We start from the raw sequence: 22,809 nt of genomic DNA, 5'->3' as shown, positions 1-22,809 counted from the left end.
TGAGAACATTTTTAAGAGCTTGCTTAAAGTGTCAGTAGATAGTAGTATGGTAGAAAATGGCTATAAAATGCTGTATATGTGGTATTACACTCCAGACCGACTCCATGCTACCTACCCTTCTACTTCAGATCTCTGTTGGCACAGATATGGATCACGGGGTAGCTTCCTTCATATATGGTGGTCCTGCCCAAGGACACATAGTTATTGGACTATGGTGTTTGGCCTGATTTCAGAGAGTATTGGCCTCTCATTGAAGCCTGAATGGGTGTGGACTATTGCATATTAAACCTTTGGGCCTGCCGGGCAAGTTCTGCAAAATGGCTGGCCATATAGCCTCGGCTGCAAAATGGAAGCAGTCGACTATACCCTCCCAGCAGCAACTCTTGTTTTAAGTGGATTATGCTTGTCATATGCCTAATTCACTGCTTTGCGCCAAAATCAAGTAAAAAAAAAAACCTTTTCAAAGTTTGGGAGCCATTCACTCTGGTGCTCTCGTCAAGGAATTGGGCTATGTGGGATTTGTTCTCTTCTTTTTGCTAATTTTGTTTTGTTTGTTATTTGATTTGGATCAGCTGTGCCTACTGGAAGTTTTTCTTTCAAGGGAAGGGGTGAGGGGAGACAATGTCTAGCTTTCCTGTCCTACTGTACCAAAGACTGATGGTATGACTCTTGTTTTGACTGACATATTCACTGTTTAAACTTGATGCCTTGCTCTGTTTTGCATTTTGATATAATTTAATAAACAAAAATTTAAAAAAATAGTATTAACCATGAGTTGAGCAACATGGATGTTATTTGCTGCTTCCAGCATCACAGAATCCATTTCCTTATTTAATCAAAATGGAAACAGAATCATAGACAACAAAGACACTGGTAGAATATTCAGATCTATTATCTTTAAAAAAAATACTGTGGAGTTGTGAATAAAAATATGCCTTGGCCCTACATTCTGCAAAATGTCAGACACCAGGCACTTCTAAAGGCTAAACAAAGTTCAAGAACACAAAAATTGCAATAAACAAGTAAACATTCTGTTTGCAACCTGGAAATGCTCTCTCTCCTATGCAACAAGTAAGCTGGTGTTGGACATAATGTGAAACCTAGGCAGTTTTTAGGAGAAGAGCAGTGAGGAAGACATGCAGAATCCCCTACTAAGCACTCAAGCACAGCACTTCATTAGGTTCTCATTCCATGCTGGTATCCTAGGTCAGGCTCTAGGAGCTGCACACGCTGCAATGGACAAGGCAGCAGAGAACAAAAGGCACAGAACACTTACTCCAGTAGGAATTGCTTGATCTGTAATGGAAATTTCTCTTCTAAATAGTTCAGGGAACAATATGGGGCTGCTGAAGCTAAATAACAGGATAGCTCTGGAAGAGATTACTTTGGCAGGCATTAAAGCTCACAGTAGCAGGACTTTTTCCTCCTTCCAGTGTTTACCACATTCAGTTGCTCCTGGTGTTCTGCTGTTCTTTATGGTCACAAAAAATAATTTGAAATGGTAACCCCACAAACTCTGACAGAACCCTTTCCTTGCAAAGAAATTAAGAATCATCACCATCAAGTGTCAAAGTTTTCAGAGGTGCAGAAATCGATCCTCTCTGTAGACTATCATGAACAGAATTAGATGTTCTCTCTCATTTTAAAATGAGACAATAAGCCATTAGCTTATTCCCAAATCAAATGCTCGTCACAGTGGCATTAAGTTCCAGATTTCTTGAAACTATTCCTTTGTCAATGCAAAACAAAAATACTGGAGAGATGACAATATCTCATGATAACATTCTGTTCATTGTTGACATATGCTCAATGCCTCTATATATTAGGCTGTTGGTAGCGTGATTCAGAGACACATGAGAAGTGCTAGCCATAATGTAGTCAAAGATCAGGAGAAAAAGGGTATGAAGAGTAATAAGGTCCATATTCCTGAGAAGAAAATAAAAAAAGAATAAAATTAATCTTTAGCTATCAGCTGTGTAAGCACAAGAGAGATCATTAAAAGAGAGGACAAAACTATACAACGCTACCATTAACGCACAATATTCCTTTCAGGATTTGGTCAGTAGTTAAAATACAATCAGGTTTCCTTATTTCTGATTTCTCATTTGTGGATAAGAATTTAGATCTGCAATAGTGAAAAGGAATAAACAGAAGAAAACCAAGTACACTTGTCTAATTGTTCTATGAATTCCATGCTAGTGCTTCTTTTGAAAAGATCATCAATGGCAGAAGACTTCAATAGAAGAAAATCTGAATAACTTATAGCTAGACATAATTATTCCAAACAAATTGCCAGAAAAAAAAGAGGTAATACACAGATGGACAAAGAGAAGAACTGCACGAAAAGAAGCTAAATTGAAAACTGAGAACTTTAGAACTGTAATTTTTCATTGTGCAGCCTGCAAAACAGTGGCAATTCTCATATTTATTTATTTACTTTATTGCATTTGTATCCCACATTATCCCACCTCTTTGCAGGCTCAATGTGGCTTACAATTCATCATGGATACTGAAAATAGAAGTGAATATACATTTGGTTTACAGAGGGTTTTGTGTTACATGGTGGTGAAATACATGATGGTGTTAAAGCAGAAATACATTATAAGACAGTTCTGGAAGTTTTAAAGATTATACAGTTACACATGTTGATCTTTGTGATATATCTTGTCGAAGAGATAGGTTTTCAATAGTTTGCGGAAATTGGTCAATTCATAGACAGTTTTCTGGTTACGTGGCAGCGCGTTCCAGAGCTGCGTGCGCGTATAGGAAAAGGTAGATGCATGCATTGATTTGTATTTCAGACCCTTGCACTTGGGAAGATGAAGATTAAGGAATGTGCGAGAGGATCTTTTTGCGTTCCTGGGTGGTAGTTCTATCAGGTCTGACATGTAGGCTGGGGCGTTACCATGGATCATAAGGACCCTTTTACAACGGCGCGCTGAAAAATGGCCTGCGGTCGACATGTATTTTGGGCGTACACAGAATCATTTTTCAGTGTACCTGTAAAAAATGCCTTTTTAAAATTTTTGCAGAAAATGGACGTGCAGCAGAATGAAAATTGCTGCACGTCCATTTTGGGTCTGAGACCTTACTGCCAGCCATTGACCTAGCGGTAAAGTATCACACGGTAACCTGGAGGTAATGACCTGGGTGTGTCAAAATGCCACTTGGTGCGCATCCAAAAATAACAATTATTTTTCAGACGTGCATAAAAAATGAAATTATCGCAAGAGCCATGCGGTAACTCCATTCTGCTTACATTGCTTTGTAAGAGGGCCCCATAGCTCTTAAGTGAGGCTCTTGATTGCATACTTATTTTTAAATTTGAGGTAGCATTATCTACCAGTGCCAGGAGGAATAAATGGTGGCATTACTGGCCAACATGTAAAAATTCATGAAAAGACCATGAAGAAGAAAAGATGCAGCAGTGGCGGTGTTACTGGCTTGCAACCCTGTGTGGCAAGAGATAAATTTCTTTTATCTGTCCAGCTCTAGCACCATCAGATCCACAAAAGGAGGAGAGCTGCTATTAGCCACTAAGTGGCAACATTATGAGAGAGAGAGACTGAAGGAAAAGGGTAGGAGTGGGCTGAAAGACTGGTGAGACAGGGAAAGGACTTGAATGTAAATTTGCAATCACTGGCACTTTCTTTTGTTGTTGTTGGGAGGGGCGAGATGGCTGCAATTCTCTTTAAAAAAAAAGGTCAATAAAAATTATCACTTTAAGGTACAAGCAGACATTTTTTTCCTTCTTTAAGAACTTTTCAATTAAACATAAAGAACCATCTTTGTACAGAAAACCAATAATAAAACAAGAATTAATAGCGCTATAGCAGTCAACAATTTTTCAATACAATTATTACAAACAGTGCACAAGGAAAGAGCAGGAATTTTCATACCTAAAGTACAAACTTCCTGAAATTGCTAGGATGTTGCTGTCCTCCCCAAGGAGGTTTGACTGAGAACAGGAGACAGCATGACGTCAAAATGTTGAAGCCACTTAGGTTAGTCTATGTTTCCCCTTCCCTGCGAAGCCACCATTCTGCGTACACTCACAAAAAAGCAAACCTATAAGCTGCTGCATCCACATTGTCATTCTTTATTGTTGGTAGCATTTTTATTTAGTCTCACTTATATTTTCAAACATGCCAGCTTCTGCAGCATAAGAATGTACACATAGGAAGTATGATAATGGAATCATAGGTAGAGTCGTAATTTGTTATAAATCATAATCAGTGTGTCATTTGGAGGGGACACCCTAGCATGTGTAATATTTGTGCAGAGATTTTTTTACTCCTGGTAAAAGGTCACTAAAACAGACATCATGTTATGAGAATCAGGTGCACAATATTCGGAGTGTCACTTATTTATGGCAGTTATATCCCACTAAACAAGAATTAGGTTGAAATCTGGGAACATTTAAAATCTTTTTTTCTTCCTGTGCCTAGATCAAGAGAGAAAGATGGTTTGTGGGAACTTGCTCCTTTTGTTTTGTGGAATGCAGTGGTATATTATAAAAATTCACTAATGTTGTTTATTACTACTGCTTAAAAGAAAGATATTAAATAACGAGGGTAGAGCTACCTTCATGCAGAAGTCCAGAGTCAGTCTAAATATGCCAACATTTTCCAGTTCTCAGATAGATATTTCCTCTTCAAGTCAGTTTTCAACAGCATTTTTTCAATTACCCAAATGTGAACACAACTATAATGTTAATAAGTTTTGGATGTTACTGAATTCTACTATTCTGTTTCCAGGTTTTGGCACAGTATAACTCATCACAAGGACAAAATATTTAAAAAACAAAACAAAAAACAATGGACTGCATTAGGGGCTTATAGCCCATTTAAACAAATGAGATATCTGTATGAAATAAAATATTTACTTTTATTATTTTGACTTATAAAAATCACTTGTCCCTGAAACATGCTCAAAACAGAATAATCCAGTTGTACAAAAGAGATGAGTTCAAATGTGATTCCATGTGCCCCAATGAAAGGAGAGTTTAATTTTACATCCAATCTTTATAACACAAGGCTTCCCAAGGCAGATTACAACAGTAGTTAAGATGAACCTATCAGAACACAAGATATCCTCACTGAAATTTGGCCATGTATTACTGTATTGTATAGAATGGTGTATAAAAAATGAGCACAAAATACAGCCTTTATTAGTGATGTTTCCACCAGCTACAATAATTTTTGAAGCTGTTTTAATGATATTTATATCTACGTATGGGACGCTTTAAAATAAATTAAAAAGCTGTCAAATAAGTAAAACTAAGTAACCCTTCCAGATATGCAGAAAATGCCATAATACACATTCCGTACAATACCAATCTGACAGAAATCACCAACGAAATCAAGCTCAGCTCGAACATCATGGACTCATAGGCAAATGCATTTCAACTAAAACTCAACAAAGAAAAAACTCACTGTCTCATCCTCTCATCCCAACATAGTGCGGCCAACCCCACAAACATCAACACCCCAGACTACACCCTTCCTATATCAGACAGCCTGAAAATCCTCGGAGTTACAACAGACCGCAACTTAACACTTGAGAGCCAAGCGGCATCCACAACAAAGAAAATGTTCCACTCAATGTGGAAACTCAAACACCTGAAACAATTCTTCCTGAGGGATACCTTCTGCAACCTGATTCAATCAATGGTGCTAAGCCACTTAGACTACTGCAATGGAATTTATGCAGGATGCAAAGAACAAACATTAAAGAAACTCCAGACCGCTCAAAACATGGCAGCTAGGCTTATATTTGGAAAAACGCGATTTGAAAGCGCAAAACCCCTCCAAGAAAAACTACACTGGCTCCCAATCAAAGAACGCATTGCCTTCAAAATCTGCACCCTAGTCCACAAAATTATCTATGGTGAAGCCCCGGGATACATGACAGACTTGATCGACTTACCAACTAGAAACACATCAGAATCAACACGATCATATCTAAATCTGCACTACCCAAGCTGCAAAGGACTTAAATACAAACCAACTTATGCATCCAGCTTTTCCTACATAAGCCCACAATTGTGGAACGCACGACCAAAAGCCTTGAAAACGACGTATGACTACCTAAACTTCCAGAAATCACTAAAAACTAACCTGTTCAAAAAGGCATACCCCACCGATCCAACGTAAATGCCTGATCCCTGCAACACAACAAAACTAAAGTACGTAATGGACAAAACTCAACTCTTCCGATGTACGTTTCCCCAATGTGGCCATGAAAAAGACTTTATCTTACCATAACATCACTTTGTATTTGTTCTCACCGGAGTCTGCAAATGCCTCTCCGGTACTATGTAAGCCACATTGAGCCTACAAATAGGTGGGAAAATGTGGGATACAAATGTAACAAATAAAGATAAAAATAGGTGGGAAAATGTGGGATACAAATGTAACAAATAAAGATAAAAATAAAATAGCTTGCATTTAACCTCAAGTCCACATTCTTTCCTCCCTCAAAGTACTAAGCCACCAATGCATGGCCTGATGCTCCTGCGGCACCTCTTACTTAGAGAGACCTATGTGGTTATAAACACCATTCCCTCCCCTACTTTCTGGCAGTCCTTTCTTCAAACCTCCATCTTCACTCTACACCTACTGGGGACTTCCTGGTGATTTGTCTTTACACCTTCTCCCAGCTAATCACCAGATGCTCCTATCCTCTTAGTGCCTAGGTTCAAAATGGCAGGAGTCTGAGCCCCAGTGACAGTATACACTCTAGATATTCTAAGATTTAAGCGTCATTTTGAAGCTTGGTGCTGACACAGCAGGAGCATCCCACGATGGTTCCTCTCTCCCTCTCGATAGGAGTAGAAATTGGGGCTGAGGGTGGGCAATGACTCTGGGCACAACTTATGGTTTGCAATGGTTGCACTGCTGCAGCCTGGAACACGCTATGTTCCTTGCTGTAGCAATCTAAAATGAAATTTTCTGTGTTAATAATCTGCAGTATTGAAAGTACTGCAAGTTAATTGACTCACATACTAAATTTTGCTGCGATGGCTAAATTCTGGACAGTTCTGGGATTAAAACTAGGTCAGAGGGAGAAAGTTAGACTTCTGGCAACGTTGGTTAGCCATATTTAGGTGTTACAATAGCAAGTCTAAAACAGTCCAGCCAAACCTCTCTGAGCTCCTTAAAAAGGTTATGTGCTCTGATGCCAGATTGCAGGCAAAGCAACTAATGCTAAATGAGTGATCACCTGTCAGCAAGCAAAGTAGCAACAGGTGGCGCTCAGTCTTAGAAGAGGCTTCCTCTTCATTTAGTTAGTGGTCTGGACAATGGGGCTTTAGAAAGATGCAGCTACCAGCATTCAGAGATAACCAAGCTACATTTTATTGCTAAATGGCACCTCTAAAATCAAAGTGCTTTCTATGGGCTGCAAGGTCACCAAGAGTGAGACCCTGACCTGTGATAGATAGGATTTCATCAGACAGAAGTTCACACTGCAACATTCAAAATGATTTGCTTTGTCTAAAGAAACCAGTTGAGAATGTAATTGGTTGGATGATTAACACACACACACTTTTTTCCTGCAACAACTTTACTGATTTCTATTGGGATTTTTAAAATATAAGGGGTCCTTTCACCATGGTATGCTAAGATTTGCACATATTAAATGTCATACGGCCCATTGTAAATCTATGGACTCCATGGCACTTAACGCACACTAATTCATTAGCGTGCACCAAATCCATTAGCGTACCTTTGTAAAAGGATCCCTAAGTTCTTAAAATCTGGTTGCCATGCCCACAGGGAAAAATTCAGTCTTCATTAAAGCTTGGCATCCCAATGGATCATAAATTTACAACTTGTCTTTTTCATTACCTTCTCACATGAATTGATAAGCAGGCACTAATATAGCTCTGAAGGAGTTGCATTATTCAAATACTAGTGGAACCAAGCCCGTTTCGTCAACAATGAAACGGGCCCTAGGAAGGCTCTTATGTAAGCATTTTTTTCTCTGTCCCCTGCCCTCCCCTCCATGTCCAGCAATTCTTCCCTACCCTACCCTCCCCTACCATCCCATCCCCTCCATGTCCAGCGATTTTCCTCTTCCCTGCCCTCCCATCTGTGTCCCGCGATTCTCTCCTCTCATCCCTCTGCGCAAGAAGATAAACTCCTTACATAAGGTATGAGGTGATACAACATATGTATACCTGATCTTGATTTGTCCATGCCATTTTCAGGGCACAGACCGTAGAAGTCTGCCCAGCACTGTCCTTGTTTTAAAACTTCTGAAGTTGTCATCAAAGCCCATGAAATGAAAAGCTCCATTCCAGCCCATCCAAATCTATCCAGCCACAATCGGAGCACAGACTGTAGACTGTCAACCGCCGAGCAAGTTCTAAATAGTTATAATAAACATTGTTTGAAATGTCTGCATGAAAATGACAGAAGCCTGAGAGAGAGAAATATATTGTTCTAAATGAAAAGATAAGTATCTCTGAGACCTGGTGGAAGGAAGATAACCAATGGGACACTGTCACAAATTATATTGCAGTGATAGGGTGGATTGAACTGGTGGAGGGGTGGCACTATACGTTAAAGAGGGCTTTCAATCCAATACATTAAGAATTCTGCAGGACACAAAACACATCTTGGAATCCCAATGGATAAAAATTCCATGATTAAATGGAAAAAGGTTAGTGACAGGAGTGTACTACTGTCCACCTGGCCAGGGTGGACAGATGCAGAAATGTTATCAGAAATTAGGGAGGCTAACAAACTGGGTAACACAGTAATAATGGGTGATTTTAACAACCACAATACTGACTGGGAGCCCAAATCAGATATATTCCAGGTATTAAAAAAGGAGGAAGGCCAAACAGCCGGTGTGGTTAAAAAGTGAGGTAAAGGAAGCTATAGAGCTAAAAGAAAATCCTTCAGAAAATGGAAGAAGGATTTGACTGAAAATAATAGAAAAATGCATAAGGAATGACAAGTCAAATGAAAGCGATAAGGAAGACAAAGGGAGACTTTGAAAAGAAGATTGCATTGGAGTCAAAAACACATAGTAAAAACATTTTTTTTAGGTATATTGGAAGCAAGAAGCCACTAAAAGAATCAGTTGGACTGCTAGAAGACCAAGAGGTAAAGGGGCATGTGGGGGAGTTACCAGTGCCAGAAATGACAAATCAGAAAACCTGAATCAAATCTCTGTAAACCTGGAAGATGTAATAGGGCAATTTGACAAATTGAAGAGTGGACCAATGGTATACATCCCAAAGTATGGACAGAACTGAAAAATGAACTTGCAGAGCTATTGTTAATAATAAAATCCAGCATGGTACTGGAAGATTGGAGGGTGGCCAACGTACACCAATTTTTAAGAAAAGGTTCCAGAGGTGATCGTGGAAATTATAGACTGGTGAGCAATGTTTCCTCTAAGAAGTAGCCTGGTGTGTGCAAATTGTTTTGTGTGAGCAACAAGTTTTAAAAACCAACAATTTTTGAGCTAAGTATTAGCAATGCATTTCTGAAACTGGTGCCAGGTAAAATGGTACAGACTGGAACAAAATTACAGAGCATATATGTAGGCATGGATTAATGAGACAAAGCCAACATGGATTTCGTCAAGGGAAATCTTGCCTCACCAATCTACTACACTTCTTTGAAGGGGTGAATAAACATGTGGATAAAGGTGAGCCTGCTGATACTATCTGTATTTTCAAAAGGTATTTAAGAAGGTACCTTACGAATGACTCCTGATAAAATTAGAAAGAAAGTTGTGGGATAGGAAGTAATGTCCTATTGTGGATTAAAAACTTGTTAAAAAGACAGAAAACAGAGAGTAGGGTTAAATGGTCAGTATTCTCAATGGCGAGGGTGGATAGTGGAGTTCCCCAGGGGTCTGTGCTGGGAACGCTGATTTTAACATATTTATAAATGATCTAGAGATGGGAGTAACTAGTGAGGCAATTAAACTTGCTGACGACACAAAGTTATTCAAAGTTGTTAAATCAGGCGTCTAAATAGCAGATGACATTTAATGTGAGCAAGTGCAAAGTGATGCATGTGGGATACAGGAACACGAACTACAGCTACGTAATGCAAGATTCCACGTTAGGTGTCACCGACCAAGAAAGGGATCTCAGTGTCGTGGTTGATGATACATTGAAACCCTCTGCTCAGTGTGCTGCGGCGGCTAAGAAAGCAAAAAGGAATGGAAAACAAAAGTGAAGACATTATAATGCCTTTGTATCGGTCCATGGTGCGACCGCACCTAGAATACTGTGTTCAATTCTGGTCACCGCATCTCAAAAAAGATATAGTGGAATTAGAAAAGGTACAGAGAAGGGTGACGAAAATGATAAAGGGGATGGGATAACTTCCCTAGGAGAAAAGGATGAAGCGTCTAGGGCTCTTCAGCTTGGAGAAAAGACGGCTGAGGGGAAATATAATAGAGGTCTATAAAATAATGAGCGGAGTGGAGTGGAATGGGTAGACATGAATTGTTTGTTTACTCTTTCCAAAAATACTAGGACTAGGGGGCTTGCGACGAAGCTACAAAGTAGTAAATTTAATACGAATCGGAGAAAATCTTTCTTCACTCAATGTGTAATTAAACTCTGGAATTCGTTGCCAGAGAATGTGGTAAAGGCAGTTAGCTTAACGGGGTTAAAAAAAAAAAAAGGTGTGGACGAGTTCCTGAAGGAAAAGTCCATAGTCCATTATTAAATTAACTTGGGGAAAATCCACTGCTTATTTCTGGGATAAGCAGCATAAAATGTATTGAACTTTTTTGGGATCTTGCCAGGTATTTGTGACCTGGATTGGCCACTGTTGGAAATAGGATGCTGGGCTTGATGGACCTTTGGTCTGTCCCAGTGTGGCAATACTTATGTACTTATATCAAGAAAGCAATGTCTTTTGCTTTTCCCTAGTAAACAGCCTTACAAACATTAAGCAGGGAGTGGAAGTTGCAGTGTGACTCACTAGCCAGGAAACAGATCTGTACAACAAGCAGCATATCCCTCACCTAAATTCCAAGAAATTAAACCCTATCTTGCAGATGAGCTGCTAACCAATTAGGACAGTGGTCTTCATTAATTTTTAAAAGCTGGGGCCACTATAAATCCAAACCAGCTTAAAGACAGTCACCAAATATCTTCCCAGACAGGGCCCCAACACTGCTAACTAGTGTATGCCAATGACATTCATCCCTTTTAGTCCCTTTTCAAACTTTCCATTTGGGATATCCTGAAGGAGTTGGTTGTTTCCAAATGCAATTTCTTCTTTTGTTGAGAAATGCCTTGTCCTTTATTCATATGCCTCTCACCACATCTACGCCCCCCTTTATTCACAACCTTGGGTAGAGCGGCAGAGAGTGGAACACAAAGGGGAAACCCAAAATCACAATGGGGACAGCCCCAGAGGTCTTCAAGGGTTGCCACTGGCTCCCAGGCCTTGCACTGAAGAACACTGAATTAGGAAGTAAGATGTGACCGTCATTCACTGCTCAGTTATTCAATATTCAAAGTCTATATGAAATAAAATGTTTACAAAGCAGAACAAAATAACAACAAGTACTTTAAATTGAAAAATGCTTGTTTAAGAGACAGTAAAAAGAATGATCTTTTTTCCTCATATGCTTTAATAAAATAGGAGAAACACAGTAACCAGCTGTACTGGGATGGAAAGTGAGGGAACAGCAGCAGAACTGCACAATCACCCTAGTATCTTCCTTGGCTAGAAGTGAGCTTCCTTTTAGGCTCTTACCCTGGCATCATACTGCAGGACAAAAGGTGGGAAGTCAATCTGTTCAGGGGCTATGGTTGTAAACAGCTGCTGGATTTTGTCCACATGGTGTACTTTTTCTTTTAGGCCAGAGACTGTGAAAGTTGTGAAAAACCATGTTGATATCTAAGACAGAGAGGCAGGGGAAAAAAAAAGTTAGTAATTGAACCTGTAGCAGAATAAAACATAGTTACAGAATGTAATTACATATAGCATTCACTTTTGGTTCTGTTGGGGCTTATGCCAAGCATTTAAACCTCTCTAGACATTAAGTTTTGGATGGATGTTGCTGCCCTCACCTCACCTGTTAAGAAAGAACTCCTGTTGTCTCAGTCTTGAAGGCCCAGTGTTGCTTTTTTGTTTGTATACTTCTTGAGTATGCTGTATCACCCTCTCTATTTGTTCTGCCCTCAGATGAAGGCCCATAAAGAGAAGTTACTTACCTGTAGCAGATGTTCTCCGAGGACAGCAGGACAGATATCCTTACACTTGAGTGTCATCATCCTGAAGAAGCCCAGTGTGGATACTGCCCAGCGCACTATACCTTTAAGAGGCTTTTGAAAGCGGTCCCACTGTGCATGGGCACGTGTCTTCCCACCCGACACGTGAGCATGGGACCCTCAAGAACAAAATAGCTAAAAAAACAAAAAAGAATTCAGCTCCAAAGGGAGGTAAGAGAGGTTTAAGAATACACGTCCTGCTGTTCTTGGAGAACATCTGCTACAGGTAAGTAACTTTGCTTTCTCCAAGGAAAGCAGAACAGATGTATCTTTACACTTGGGAATTCTCAGCTATCAGACTCACCGAAAATCCTTACACTTGGGAATTCTCAGCTATCAGGCTCAATGAAAAACAAACACTAGGACAATAGAATCTTGCAATGGCAAGACTAACTTGAATCCAATTAGACTTAAATTATATACAAACTGGGTGTGGAGGTGCAACCTGGAACAAAATAAAAAGGTCTAAGAGGGTGAAGTTGAATTCTAGACACCGAACAAGTTCTGCAGGACTGAATGACCAAACCAACTGTCGTGTTGGGTATTTTGCTCGAGGCAGTAATGAAATGTGAATGTATGGACGGAAGACCACGTTGCAGTTTTTTTTTTTAGATATCCTCAATGAAAGCTGACCTCAAGTGGGCTATCGATGCAGCCATAGCTCTGACATTGTGAGCCGTGACATGACCCTCAAGAGTCAGCCTAGCCTAGGTGTTAAGAGGAGGACATGCAATCTGCTAGTCAAATGAACAAAGTGAACTTACTGAAGGCTGTCCCCATCCTGTTGGGATCAAAAGAAACAAAAAGCTGGGTGGACTGTCTATGGGCTTTAGTCTGCTCCAGATAGAAGGTTAAGGCTCACCTGCGGTCCAAGGTGTGCAGTATACTTTGCTAGGACAGTCATGCGGTTTAGGGAAGAATGTTGGCAGACCAGCTGACTGGTTAAGATGGAACTCTGACACCACTCTAGAAAGGAACTTTGGAGAAGTGAATATAGCTACCCTGTTATGAAGCAATCATATGTAAGGTGGATAGGCTACTAGGGCTTGGAGCTTAGTGACTCTTACAGGCTGAAGTGACCGCCACAAAAACAAGACCTTTCAGGTCAGGTTACTTCAGATGACAGGAGTCAAGAGGTTTAAAAGGAGCTCTCATCGGCTGTGTAAGGATGACGTTGAGATCCCATGACAGTGGGAGACTTGAGAGGGGGCTTTGTTAACATCAAACTTCCTACAGGCCGTATAGAGATGGCTTGCCCCCTACACAGTGATAAGCACTGATTGCAGAAAGATGAACCTTTACAGAGTTGGTCTTTAAACCCACCTCCGAGAGGTGCAGGAGGTATTCAAGCAGTTTTTGTGCAGGACAACTGGCTCTATGGCCTTGCCCTCACACCAGACAGCAAACCTCCTCCACTTGAAAGTGTAACACCGCTTAGTGAAATCATTCCTGAAAGCTAGCAAGATTCTATAGAGACCCTCAGGCAGATCCAAGGACTGAAATTCTACTTCTCAACATCCAGGCCATGAGGGCCAGGATCTGGAGGTTCGGGTGCAGAAGAGACCCCTCATTCTATGTGATGAGGGTCAGAAAACAGGCCAACCTCCACAGTTCTTCGGAGGACAACTCCACAAATAGATGGAGCCAGATCTGCCTCGGCCAGATATTCTTTCAATCTAATACCTCTAAAACTTGGGAAAGCCAAAGTTAAATTCTGTGCAGAATGGGAATCAATACAATTAGTTTGCTAATCTGTCCAAGTTTTGGCCTGTCAATGATTTATAAAACATCAACCTATCTTGAATTCTACTCTGGAATTTACTGGCAGCCAATGAACACTCCTTAATAAAAAAAAGCTCTCAAATTTATTCACCCTAAAAAAGTATTTTGAGAGCAATTGTAACTTTAACATCAATTGAGACTCACTAAAGGTATATAATGCCTATTAGTACTTAACTGAATAATTACGTTAGGTGCATAACAGGCGCTATTTTATAACTTGTGTCTTATGTGTTAAACGCAAAACTGCACACTCAAGGTTATGGAATCCAGGGGCAAATGCTCAGTCTGCTCTTTTTGGTCAAATGATGTCCTGGAGCATACACGAATAAAATACCAGACATTATATTTGACATTACTGTTTGTCTTGTGTTTACAGATTAACCCAAAACTTGCCACAAATTGACCATGGAGGTGGTGGGGACTTAAGAAGTAGCAGAATTTTAAAAATTATGGGACAACCAGAAATATTATGGCGAGAACAGGGTCTTCAGTAAACACAATGAATGAAGAAATAAGCAAACCAGATGGGGTTTCTCAGTCTTTCTGCCAGCATGTTCTATGTTTCTGTGAACCAGGATCACCTGTAAACTACATCAAAGCTGGAAACAATTTAATCTGAGCGAAAGATCAGAGCAGCATTCTCAAAACTGAAATTAAGAAGTTCTAACAAGAGAGGAGGAAGGAACAAAGGATGAAATACTACAAATAAATTTAATCTTAAATACAAGCATATGAAAATCTAGTTTAAAAAAAAGTCTAAAAAAATTCCAAATTCTGCAATGAATATTTTTCTAAAAATATGCAATCACTAGTAGTGAAATGAAAACTTATTTTTAAGCCACCTCACTTTGGGAGTGTTTGATTCATGCTAGAAAGAATGTCTTAACACACACTGCAATGCCTATTTTGGAAACAAGGTATCAATGGCACCCTAGTTTGTAAGTCTCTTCCATTCCCATTATTTGTAAGCTTTTCAATAAATTAAAATTGAGAGCCAATTATTATAGTACTACAAACTATATCACTTACAGTACCCTGAAATTATTTCTGGTCGCTACGGGCTAAATTTACTAAAAGTCTGCAGCGATATACATTAAAATGTAATTTACCACAGGTCCTATTTAATTCAATGGGATCTATTTTTCAAATTTTATTAGACATACGTAGAACCAATACAGACATTACATAACCAACATAGGTCTTAGATCGGAACTGTTCAATCTACAAGGAAGAGGAAAACACCAAATAAGATAGAAGAGATAGAATAAAGGCAACACTACAACAAAGCAAAATATCCTTTCCCCTTCTGAAACCCACTGATCCAGTGCCTTCAGAAGTTAAGGTTCAGGTTCATTAAATTTGATTAACCGCCCAGGGAACAAAATCCATCAGAGTGGACTACAAACAATAAAAATCATAAAACAAATTTATTGGAAGGAACGCCAATAAAAATAGGATAGAGAAAAAAGGTATATGGTGTGTAGCTGCTCAGGCCTGCAGCTTTAAACAAAGTTTAGCGCAGAAAGCTGTAAAACTAGTCATTAGTGAACAGGGAGACAAACCATTTCTTGATGCAGTTCACACATGGCTTCTAAATAGCTTCATGCTTGCTTAACTTCTATCTCAAAGCCATCAGCTTGCAAAAGGAAGAGTATGCTCCCCAGGCACCGATACAGAGAATCTGTGTTGAGGAGAAACTTCTTCCAGGCATATATATAAATCAGTGAATGAAGAAGGATGCTGAAAATATTAGTCGGCAGGCCTAATCTAAATGTATGCAAAGAAGCTGAATATTGCTGCTATACAGATAATGTCTGTCATCCTCTCTCTGCCCTCCCTCCACTAAACAGATACTACTGGGATAGTATCTGACTGAAAATACATCTTATCTGTACAGTGTGTGAAAATACATGAAAAGGGAAGGTACACATACACTGGCTACTGTTAAAACATACAACTTCTTTTGAAAATAGACACCTAAGTGATGTTTTCTTGCACTCTCCCTACCTTTCTCTTTCCCCTTCTGCATTTTAAAAACAGACAACAAAAGCCGTGTGGTTGGGTGTTAGGCATGGCAAACACCAACTTTGTCAGTCACAGAAATGGTTTTGCTGCATCTAGTACAACTCTTAAAACCACTGGGAATTTTAAAGGACATCAGAGCAAAAAACAGCCAAAGTAAATCAAATGACTCAATTTTTAAGGGCCTAAGAGGGGCAAAGGAGCCGCAAAAAAAAAATTAAGAAAGCCTACATTTGCCGAAAATAACTAATAATAAAGGAAGTAAAGAAATGAAGAAATAAATTCCCACGTACTACAGGGAAGGCATCACAAAGGTAGGAAAAAGAAGCACTGAAGAGAGCAGACTATGATTACTGCTCTGTGGATAAAATAAGACTGTTGGTCTCGAATGTTCATACTGGGCAGGAAAGCATCCATGAATGCATGGTATGGTGCTCTCAAAGGCTTTGGGATTTATCCCCATATGTGAGAAAATGTCCTCCTTGTCCTTGGAGAAAAATATATATTTTTTTCAATAATTAAATTTATGAAAATTGTTTAAAAAAATTGTTCCTGCAAATACTCAAGAGTTTGAAGAACTTTTGCTCATCTGGTCAAAGAATGGGCAATAAAAACAAACCTCTACTGAAAAGTAATATTGAGACCAACTGGCATTCTTGGTCTAATGGTTTTCCTCTGTTTATATAACATTGCTTTACAAGAAAAATTACAACCATAAAAAAGGCTTAAACAGCAATGCCAAACTCTTGGTCAAAGCCCAGAAAATGCACACCAGTCAGGACAGAAACTATACAACAGACTATTGTATTATTCAGAAGTATTCAGTAGCATAATAGAAAAGGGGAAAAAATGAACCTAAAGACATTTTTCATATTCACTGGTCTCCTAAAGAATGAGCAAGCCTAATGTGGCATAGCGACTGATAAATCTAGTCAAATTCTAACATTACAGAAGAATCATCCTTTACTTGGCTCCTGTGCCTCCTCTTTAAATTATATACTTTGAAGGCAATTTTACAAAGCATTTCCTGTGTGAAGCATGCTTTACAAATGGAAAACAGGCTTTAAAAAACTGAACAGGTATATACGTGAATACAAGTTCATGTGCAGACGTGTATTTTTATGCACACTGCACATAGGCCTTCCCGGGGTGGCATCTGGATGGAGCTGGAACAAAGTATATGTATACTTTATAAAATATAATTTTACCCATACAGTATACAATATAAAAGTTGCACCTGCCTCAGAACATGTGTATCTCTGTTTGGAAGTGTTTGGCAGCTACTGTGAATTATTTTAAGGAACCTATTTTAGAAAAAAGAAATATGTTGCTTTATGAAGTATGCTTTTTAAACATTAAGGAGGTCACGTGACGCCATGACAGAGAGAATGCAGGGGCTGAGCTCTCCTGGTCTTCCATGCTCTGTTCCGCCGCTATAATTCATTCTACAAAGATCAAGTCATCAATTTTTGAAAACAGAGCACGTACTTATCTCAAGGGTGGTATTTTTACTACAACATGAAGACGCATGGTGGCGAAAATCCTGCGAAAAGGAACTGAGCGCATTTGGGATGGAGAAGACAAGATGGAGGCGCCAGCTAGTCCCACCGCCGCAGGGCTCAGCTCAGCCTGGGTTGAGGAGGTGGTAGCCGAGGTGACAGCGACCATGGCACCTCTCCTGGACAGGCGGCTCCAACCCACTGATACCAAGTTAGAGCGGCTACAAGAACGTTTCGACACAATCAGCCATGACCTGGTAAAACAACAACAATGTACTAGTGACCTGGAGGACACATGCACTCACTTGCAGAACATGATCTCGAGCTATGAGAATAAATTGGAGGACCTTGAAAATCGGTCCAGGTGGAAGCAGAAGGTACGTATGGAATTACTTTATGGGCCCTGGGCAGCAGGAGGACAGGGAGTCCCCAACTGTCACCAGTATAATGTAGCATGTCTCCTCAGATATCTGCGAGATTGGGTACTGGAGACTGATGACTATAGTCCTTGGCTTATAGAAAAGGCACTTTTTCACCCATTACATCCCCACTACCTATTACATGCACGGGGATGGACCTGTCCATGAGTTTACAGAATAATGTTTTGCTTAAATCTATGAGAGCCACTTGGCAGGTTTAACTCATATACTGGCACAGAACACCCACTTACACGGATTTTCTGCCCTCAAGAGGGAAACTTGGCTTTCACCCCGGGGCATAGATTCTCTGGTATTTCAAAGCTGGGGTACGTGGGGATATCTCTGTGTTGCGGATTTACTGAGTGAAATGGGCGCTCTTAAATCATATGACAGTGTTGTGGGAACTCTGCCTCCACATCCAGGAAATCTTTATGCATACTTACAAGCTGCCCATTATGTGTCTCAACTCTTGTGTACAGGGTGTGCTTTGAACATAGTAACTCGACTGCAATCTTTTTTTCACATCACTGTAACTCGTCTGTCAGTAACTTATTTTCATAAAGCCCTTGCACTGCTGATGCCTACAAAGTCCCATGCTCCCATAGTGGCAAGATGGAACTTAGACTTGGGTAGCCATGTAGGGGAGGAGGCACTGTTTGCTATGCTAAGTCTCATCCCACGGATAGTCTATAATGCTAGATATAGGGAATGCCCGTTCCGGACTCTAACAAAAGCATACCTCTCCCCGAGACAGGCTTTCCATGCTGGGTGTATCCTGTCTCTGCAATATGCAGCTTGCGAGACACTGGAGAATACATTATCTCGTGCACTTTGGACATGCCCGATTATACAGGATTACTGGCACCAAGTGCTTTCGTATATAAACACAATTTTTCCCTTGCCCTCTGATTTTGCCCCCTCCAGTGTGCTGGAACAATATAGGGGCTCCCTGTCAAAAGACCATCGATACCTTCTCTATAAAGCATGTGTGGTGGGTGTGAAGTTATCTTGAAGACATGGTGCATGAGAGATGCTCGTAGTCAGTGGCATTGGTGTAATGCGATTCAGTTGTTAATGGCCTGGGAAGCCAGCTCTGCTCGTCTCACAGCAAAGTGGAAGAAATGGTTTGGGATGGTTTGGGAGTCTTTTGTACAACACCTCGAGCGCGCAGCCTACTCCTTAATACTTTGCCTTTATAACTTTTATTGTGTAGGCTCACTTCTTGCTTCTTCATCTGTTTAACCTTTTTCGCTCACTTTTAGGTGGGAAGGAGGAATGGATTATATGGATTTTGGGAAGGGTTAAGGTTGCATTCATTGCGGAGATTGTTCAGGAGACTCTCTTTCCTTTTCTCATTTGTTAGTAGGGGTGAGTCGGACAAGAAAAGAACTCTACCATTCTTGGTATAACTAGTTTGCTATATCTGGTGGAGTTCTCTAGGGGATAGGGGTTGTTATCAATTATGGTATCCTGGGACTATGCATAGGGGTGGGAAGGGGGAAGGTGGGGAATTGAGAAAAACTTGATGACGAGCTGTATGGTATTGTACTATGATTTCTTGGTTGCGTATACTCAGATTGTTTTTCTTGATAGTTGCTGTTACTTACTTGTCATCAATAAAAAAAGAATTCAATTAAAACATAAAGCACTCTATTAGAAAATTACCTCCACCCAGGTTAATTTTATAACAGGGTGCCTAGACAGGGAATGCACACATATTGTATATTCCCTAAAGACCACAACAAATGTCCAAAAAGGGAATGATACTGTAAACAATATACTTCAAAAAGCATTTACAATAATTATCACAAATATTTCCATATCATTTAAAAAATGTTTTCTTTAATCAATGGAAAGAAGTATCTTTCGAGTTCCGAGGCAAAAGGCTAACTCCCAATGTACAGAGACTTCCTCTATTTCCTTCCAAAATTATAACCATCTACCTAGAAACATGCACATCACTAAATATATCACTTAAAAAAACAATTTTTATAACACGTGCATAAAAACCTATCAGCACTTATCTGATTACAATAGTTGATTTCAGAATCAACCATTGCGATCATGTTTTCAGTCAGTAACAGCTCTGCATCAGGGTTTCAACAAGCACTCATTCATTCCATTCACTTCATAGCATAGCGGCGTAAATGGAATGAATGTGTGCTTGTTGAAACCCTGATGCAGAACTGTTACTGGCTGAAAATGTGATCTATTTTTGTGTGTGTACATGATGAAGAAATTTTATGAGCACCATGTAAGAAAATGTTCTGCATGATCAAATCACTTCTAAAAATGACTCCCTTTATGGCAGGGCTCTATAACATACACATGCATACTCACTGGGTTAATGATTCTATCCCTTTGTTCACTTTAGGCAAGATATACTAAAGTGCGTTCTGTATTAGTATGTGTTAACACTGCTAACAGGTTACTGGTAAATAAGTTTCCATTGCATAAATGAGATCTGACGTAAATAAAGCGAATGCTACATACCTGTAGAAGGTATTCTCCGAGGACAGCAGGCTGATTGTTCTCACTGATGGGTGACGTCCACGGCAGCCCCTCCAATCGGAACACTTTCTAGCAAAGTCCTTTGCTAGTCCTCGCGCGCCGATGCGCACCGCGCATGCGCGGCCGTCTTCCCGCCCGAACCGGCTCGTGCCGGCCAGTCTCATATGTAGCAAGACAAAGAGAAGGGAAGACACAACTCCAAAGGGGAGGCGGGCGGGTTTGTGAGAACAATCAGCCTGCTGTCCTCGGAGAATACCTTCTACAGGTATGTAGCATTCGCTTTCTCCGAGGACAAGCAGGCTGCTTGTTCTCACTGATGGGGTATCCCTAGCCCCCAGGCTCACTCAAAACAACAACCATGGTCAATTGGGCCTCGCAACGGCGAGGACATAACTGAGATTGACCTAAAAAATTTACCAACTAACTGAGAGTGCAGCCTGGAACAGAACAAACATGGGCCTAGGGGGGTGGAGTTGGATTCTAAACCCCGAACAGATTCTGAAGCACTGACTGCCCGAACCGACTGTCGCGTCGGGTATCCTGCTGGAGGCAGTAATGAGATGTGAATGTGTGGACAGATGACCACGTCGCAGCTTTGCAAATCTCTTCAATAGTGGCTGACTTCAAGTAGGCTACCGACGCTGCCATGGCTCTAACATTATGAGCCGTGACATGACCCTCAAGAGCCAGCCCAGCCTGGGCGTAAGTGAAGGAAATGCAATCTGCTAGCCAATTGGATATGGTGCGTTTTCCCACAGCCACTCCCCTCCTGTTGGGATCAAAAGAAACAAACAATTGGGCGGACTGTCTGTTGGGCTGTGTCCGCTCCAGATAGAAGGCCAATGCTCTCTTGCAGTCCAATGTGTGCAGCTGACGTTCAGCAGGGCAGGAATGAGGACGGGGAAAGAATGTTGGCAAGACAATTGACTGGTTCAGATGGAACTCCGACACAACCTTCGGCAAGAACTTAGGGTGAGTGCGGAGGACTACTCTGTTATGATGAAATTTGGTGTAAGGGGCCTGGGCTACCAGGGCCTGAAGCTCACTGACTCTACGAGCTGAAGTAACTGCCACCAAGAAAATGACCTTCCAGGTCAAATACTTCAGATGGCAGGAATTCAGTGGCTCAAAAGGAGGTTTCATCAGCTGGGTGAGAACGACATTGAGATCCCATGACACTGTAGGAGGCTTGACAGGGGGCTTTGACAAAAGCAAACCTCTCATGAAGCGAACAACTAAAGGCTGTCCTGAGATCGGCTTACCTTCCACAAGGTAATGGTATGCACTGATTGCACTAAGGTGAACCCTTACAGAGTTGGTCTTGAGACCAGACTCAGACAAGTGCAGAAGGTATTCAAGCAGGGTCTGTGTAGGACAAGAGCGAGGATCTAGGGCCTTGCTGTCACACCAGACGGCAAACCTCCTCCAAAGAAAGAAGTAACTCCTCTTAGTGGAATCTTTCCTGGAAGCAAGCCAGATACGGGAGACACCCTCTGACAGACCCAAAGAGGCAAAGTCTACGCTCTCAACATCCAGGCCGTGAGAGCCAGGGACTGGAGGTTGGGATGCAGAAGCGCCCCTTCGTCCTGTGTGATGAGGGTCGGAAAACACTCCAATCTCCACGGTTCTTCGGAGGACAACTCCAGAAGAAGAGGGAACCAGATCTGACGCGGCCAAAAAGGAGCAATCAGAATCATGGTGCCTCGGTCTTGCTTGAGTTTCAACAAAGTCTTCCCCACCAGAGGTATGGGAGGATAAGCATACAGCAGACCCTCCCCCCAGTCCAGGAGGAAGGCATCCGATGCCAGTCTGCCGTGGGCCTGAAGCCTGGAACAGAACTGAGGGACCTTGTGGTTGGCTCGAGATGCGAAGAGATCTACCAAGGGGGTGCCCCACACCTGGAAGATCTGTCGCACTACACGGGGATTGAGCGACCACTCGTGAGGTTGCATAATCCTGCTCAACCTGTCGGCCAGACTGTTGTTTATGCCTGCCAGATATGTGGCTTGGAGCACCATGCCGTGACGGCGAGCCCAGAGCCACATGCTGACGGCTTCCTGACACAGGGGGCGAGATCCAGTGCCCACCTTCTTGTTGACGTAATACATGGCAACCTGGTTGTCTGTCTGAATTTGGATAATTTGGTGGGACAGCCGATCTCTGAAAGCCTTCAGAGCGTTCCAGATCGCTCGTAACTCCAGAAGATTGATCTGCAGATCGCGTTCCTGGAGGGACCAGCTTCCTTGGGTGTGAAGCCCATCGACATGAGCTCCCCACCCCAGGAGAGACGCATCCGTGGTCAGCACTTTTTGTG

General features: G+C 41.2%; 1 protein-coding gene across 2 annotated transcripts in view; it reads right to left on the bottom strand.

Annotated features, from left to right (window-relative positions):
• Positions 1-431: 431 nt before the first annotated feature.
• GDAP2 (ganglioside induced differentiation associated protein 2) overlaps positions 432-22,809 on the bottom strand; it is a 130,858-nt gene continuing 108,480 nt past the window's right edge. For both annotated transcript variants that reach the window (XM_030204018.1, XM_030204019.1), the window contains exons 13-14: positions 11,745-11,888; positions 432-1,926 (exon numbers count right to left, since the gene is read on the bottom strand). In XM_030204018.1, coding sequence (XP_030059878.1) covers positions 1,879-1,926; positions 11,745-11,888 — 192 coding nt within the window. In that variant the 3' untranslated portion in view covers positions 432-1,878. The remainder of the gene's footprint in view (positions 1,927-11,744; positions 11,889-22,809) is intronic.

Source organism: Microcaecilia unicolor, chromosome 5 (assembly GCF_901765095.1).
Source record: "Microcaecilia unicolor chromosome 5, aMicUni1.1, whole genome shotgun sequence".
Classification (NCBI taxonomy): Eukaryota; Metazoa; Chordata; class Amphibia; order Gymnophiona; family Siphonopidae; genus Microcaecilia; species Microcaecilia unicolor.
The sequence above is the reverse complement of the archived record's forward strand: the minus strand, read 5'-3'. Positions and strand labels throughout refer to the sequence as shown.